The following is a 4,063-nucleotide window of genomic DNA, read 5'->3' as shown; positions in this document are numbered from 1 at the left end:
AAGGGGAATGGGAAAGCTTGTAAGGCGGGATTCTGGCCTTCGGTGGGGAGATTTCTGTCCATACTGGTGCCAGGAGGAGACAGGATCTGAATTAGAATGTTGTAAGAGTTGCTGAATAACATCTCTGATCCAGGATTAGTCTTCGGGGCTGTTAATCAGGTTCTCCTTGAAGGGACCCTCCTGCTAACTGCTCTCCCCCCTCCTCCCTCCATCTCTGCAAGGCTGTGGGCTGGCTCTCCCTCCTCCTCCCTCCACCTCTGCAAGGCTGTGGGCTGGATGGTCTTTTCTTGTCTTGCTGATGAGGTTTCATGAGGGTGAAGAGGATTCCTGATTATGGATGTCCTATTTTGATGTGAGGAGAGGTAGCATCCGGATCCCAATCTATCAGAGGAAGTAGGGGTCCTGACCCCAGAATGTGCCTAGTCTGATGGTAGAGACACAGCCCCTGTCCTAAAAAAGCGTTTCAGTCAGCTGGCAGGAGGTGGGGTGGCAGGAAATGACACGTCCAAGCTCAGCTCAAATGACACATCTGACCAACTACAGCTGGACCCCAGTGCTAATGAAAAGAAGTAACCAGAAAGGTAGGAAGGATGATGGAGTTAAGAGCTGGCTTGGAAGGCTTCCTGGAGATGAGCGCCGAAGGTGACTACCAGCTCTGCATCCAACACCTTATAACGTGGGTAGCCGGGGAGGGGAGAGCAGAGACACAGACCTGGTTCGGGTCTCATGGAAAGTTTCCTTTGAGGCTCCTTCACTGACACAGACAGAAACTCAGTGTAAATCTGCTGACATAGAAATGGGATGATTGGCTCCCCAAATTAGGAAATTCTGAGGCTTCAGGCATGGCTCAATCCAGGGCCCTCGCTGATCCCGTCTTCTCCCTCTGCTCCTAGGCCCCATCTGTCAGAGGACTTCATTCTCAGGCAGCCTCTCTACCCCGCAGGAATAAAAACCTCCGGCAGAAGCTGTCTTCATCTCACAGAGACATGATCATGTAGCATTACTGCTAAAAGGGGCCATGACCGCAGAGTCTGTGCCTTTTGAAATCCTTTCCTAGAAGATCCACTCAGCAACTTCTCCTCGTATCTTATTAACAAGGACTGGGAGATATGGCCACTCCTAGCAGAAAGAAAGTCTGAAGAGATATTTAAAAAAAATCTTTTTATGTGTATTTAATTTTGAGAGAGAGAGAGACAGACAGAGGGAGTGCAAGTGGGGAAGGGGCAGAGAGAGAGGGAGACACAGAATCAGAAGCAGGCTCCTAGCTGTTAGCATAGAGCCTGACATGGGGCTCAGACTCACAAACCGTGAAATCATGACCTGACCCAAAGTCAGACGCTTCACCGAATGACCCACCCAGGCGCCCTTAAAGAGGTTAAATATTTCTAACCGGGCTTCCTGCTAAATTAACAAAACTATGCATCTGTCAGTGAGAACGAAGGGGAGAAAGGACAGTGGTCAGGGACCAGCAGTGTCCACAGGAATATCGGGGAAGATTCTGACTGGCTCTGCATGGTCATGTGGTCATCCCTGAACCAAGCCCTATGGCCCTATGACAGAGTCCTCGGGTTGACCAGGCCTGTTTCAGGCGCTCCCCCTGTAGGAGGAGCAGGCTCCTGCTGAAGCCCGTGGAACAGGTGTTACACAGGAAAGAGACTGTTACCAGCAGAAGGGGCCAAGGGCTTGTCATCAAAGATGGGATGCTAAGTAGACAGACATCGTACACCCGCTGTAAGGATTTTCCAGGACAGAATATATACCAATAAGTAGCTTCAGAAAGAAAAAGAAAGGTTCAGGAATCTCTCCCTTTCCCTGACACAATATATACAAAGTTACGTTGCAGAAACCAAATAGAGGCATGCAAAGAAGATGCAGAGGAAAATGGTATAGAAAGAAGACTTCCTGGTGGGCGTGGACTTGGAGCTGGGGTTGTCAAGGTGCTGGTGGTTAGAGGGGGGTGCACCGAGCCAAGGCCGTGAATGGGGCTGACTGGTGGGGTGCGTGGACTACAGCTGGAGTGTTCTCTTCCCTGTGGCCACGGAGGCTGGGTTTCTTCCCTGAGTGTCCTTGGGTCCCACAGACTGGAGGCTCCTCTCTCCTTCCCCCGCTCCCTCCCAGGTTCCCAGCTGGCTTTGGCACAGCCTTGATCAGCATTAGCCTGCTCTGGGGGGTTGGGCAGAGGGGAAGGGGGAAGGTGTCCGATGCTTAGCTCTAAAGGAGAAGAGGGAGGTGGCTCTGACGCAGAAGCAAGAGGGGCCACTGGGAGCAGGTTCCTAACCCTGTTATGGAGTCATCATATGGTCATCTTCAAAGGCTACAGCAGTTACCAGGCACCTCCCAGAGGGGCCCCAGCTGGCAGGCTGACGACTCACCGTCACACCTGAGATGGGGAGCTGTGCCCAGTGTGACAGCTGGGCAAGGGGCCCAGGCTCAGGCAGCTGGGGTGGGAATCTTTAAGGATGGAAATGGTGGGTAAGGAGTTGGCTGTTGCCATAGAAACAGACTCTGGATGGAGGAGATACAGTCCAGTGGGTAATGGGGAGAATGCCACCTACCACCAGGCTTCGCTCTGGGACCGACCATTCCAGCTGCGGTCCCAGGCTCTGTCCACCACCGTCTGCGTCCTCTTAGGGACATCACAATCTGGCAACATGTGTGCCAGTTCATGTCACTATATGAGGTGCTCGGGAGAGGCCCTCAAGTCCGAAAAGCCATTGGCATGGCTCCTGCCACCCAAGTTAGTGGTGCCTGGCAAGAACAGGGTACAGTGCCAGGCCATGGGATTATAGCTGGCCTGAAGGCCACATAGTAGGACCAGGCCACGATGGCCTGGGGCGATTGCCCACAGGCAGCGGGAACGACAGGAACCCTGGACTGGGAGTAGGTGACCTCCACTCGGTCCCAGACCAGTCATTACCAACTGGCTGAACAATCCTTGGCAAGTCGCTTTTCCTGAGGTCAGCTTTGGTGGTCCCTAGGGACCCTTCCAGCTCCACTTTTGCTGTGTTCCTGGATTCGGACAGTTTTCTTCTCAGCCCTACGTGTCAGCCCACGGAACTAACCTGCCGCGGTCCAGGGTACCCCTCACCGCCCCCCACGCCCCCAGAGACAAGCTCAGGCTCTTCCCAGGCACAGGGTCTGAGATCCTGGGGCAGCCCCATCCTGCTGGCCTCTGCCCCTGGGCTCAGGGATGTCTGAGCACACAGAGGGATCTTCTTGAAGCTCACGTGCTCTGGGAGATGGGCTTAATGAGCTGCCTGTTGCCATTACTCTGCCCTTTCTCATAGGTGCTATTTTAATTGGGCCTTTCTCTGTGACAAGTGTCTAGGAAAAAGCAATTGGCAGTGTGGGGTTTTGGCCCTGGCACTACATACACTTAGCAGTTTAATTTTCTCTCCCCTCCCTCTCCACCCGCTTCTTCTTGACCCCTTCACTCCCCATCTGCCACCTCCTCCCAGGCTTCTCTGCCCTCTGTCTCCTCCCCTGCCTCAGAGGGGCAGCAGAGCAGGGGTGGGGTCCAGGAGGCAGGGAAGAGGACCCAAGAATCCTGCTCCGGAGCGAGGGATGAGAAAGAGAAATGGTTCCAGTACGGCACCCAGCTCCTGTGAACTCTTTCAGAGACACGAAATACTGAAAAGCCAGCAACTAAGGAGGACCCCAAGTTTCTACAATAAAGAAAAAGTGACTTCTTGCCGGTCTCCATCCCACACCTCCTCCAGGAGGCCCAACTCCACCACTCAGGCAGCTTCCCCTCTGTGACACACACTGTTCGCTCCCACTTCAAACAATATTTATAAAGCGCCTACTGTGGGGGGGGGGCGGAGGAGGGCAGAGAGTAATGCACCTGCTTTCAGATCCCCGGTATCTGGCCTTCAAGCCCGACCCCAAGCCTGCCCCTCCTAGGGCACACCCTTTGCTCACACTATTCCCTGAGACCTTCCTCCCGAGCTGCACCGGTCAAATCTGACTCACCTGCGGATTCGGCTCCACCGCTTGCCCCACTGTCTCAGGTGAGTAGATGTACCTGGTACCTGTGGGAATAGAGGTTGTGTGCCTTATTGTC

The 4,063-nt window shown here is 53.9% G+C and overlaps 1 protein-coding gene across 1 annotated transcript in view; it reads right to left on the bottom strand.

Annotated features, from left to right (window-relative positions):
• MAP3K3 (mitogen-activated protein kinase kinase kinase 3) overlaps positions 1–4,063 on the bottom strand; it is an 81,472-nt gene that overhangs the window by 75,528 nt on the left and 1,881 nt on the right. Inside the window, exon 3 of the mRNA XM_029927069.1 lies at positions 3,973–4,031. Within this exon, the coding sequence (XP_029782929.1) occupies positions 3,973–4,031 (59 nt within the window). The remainder of the gene's footprint in view (positions 1–3,972; positions 4,032–4,063) is intronic.

This window comes from Suricata suricatta, chromosome 17 (genome assembly GCF_006229205.1).
Source record: "Suricata suricatta isolate VVHF042 chromosome 17, meerkat_22Aug2017_6uvM2_HiC, whole genome shotgun sequence".
Lineage (NCBI taxonomy): Eukaryota > Metazoa > Chordata > Mammalia > Carnivora > Herpestidae > Suricata > Suricata suricatta.
The sequence above is the reverse complement of the archived record's forward strand: the minus strand, read 5'-3'. Positions and strand labels throughout refer to the sequence as shown.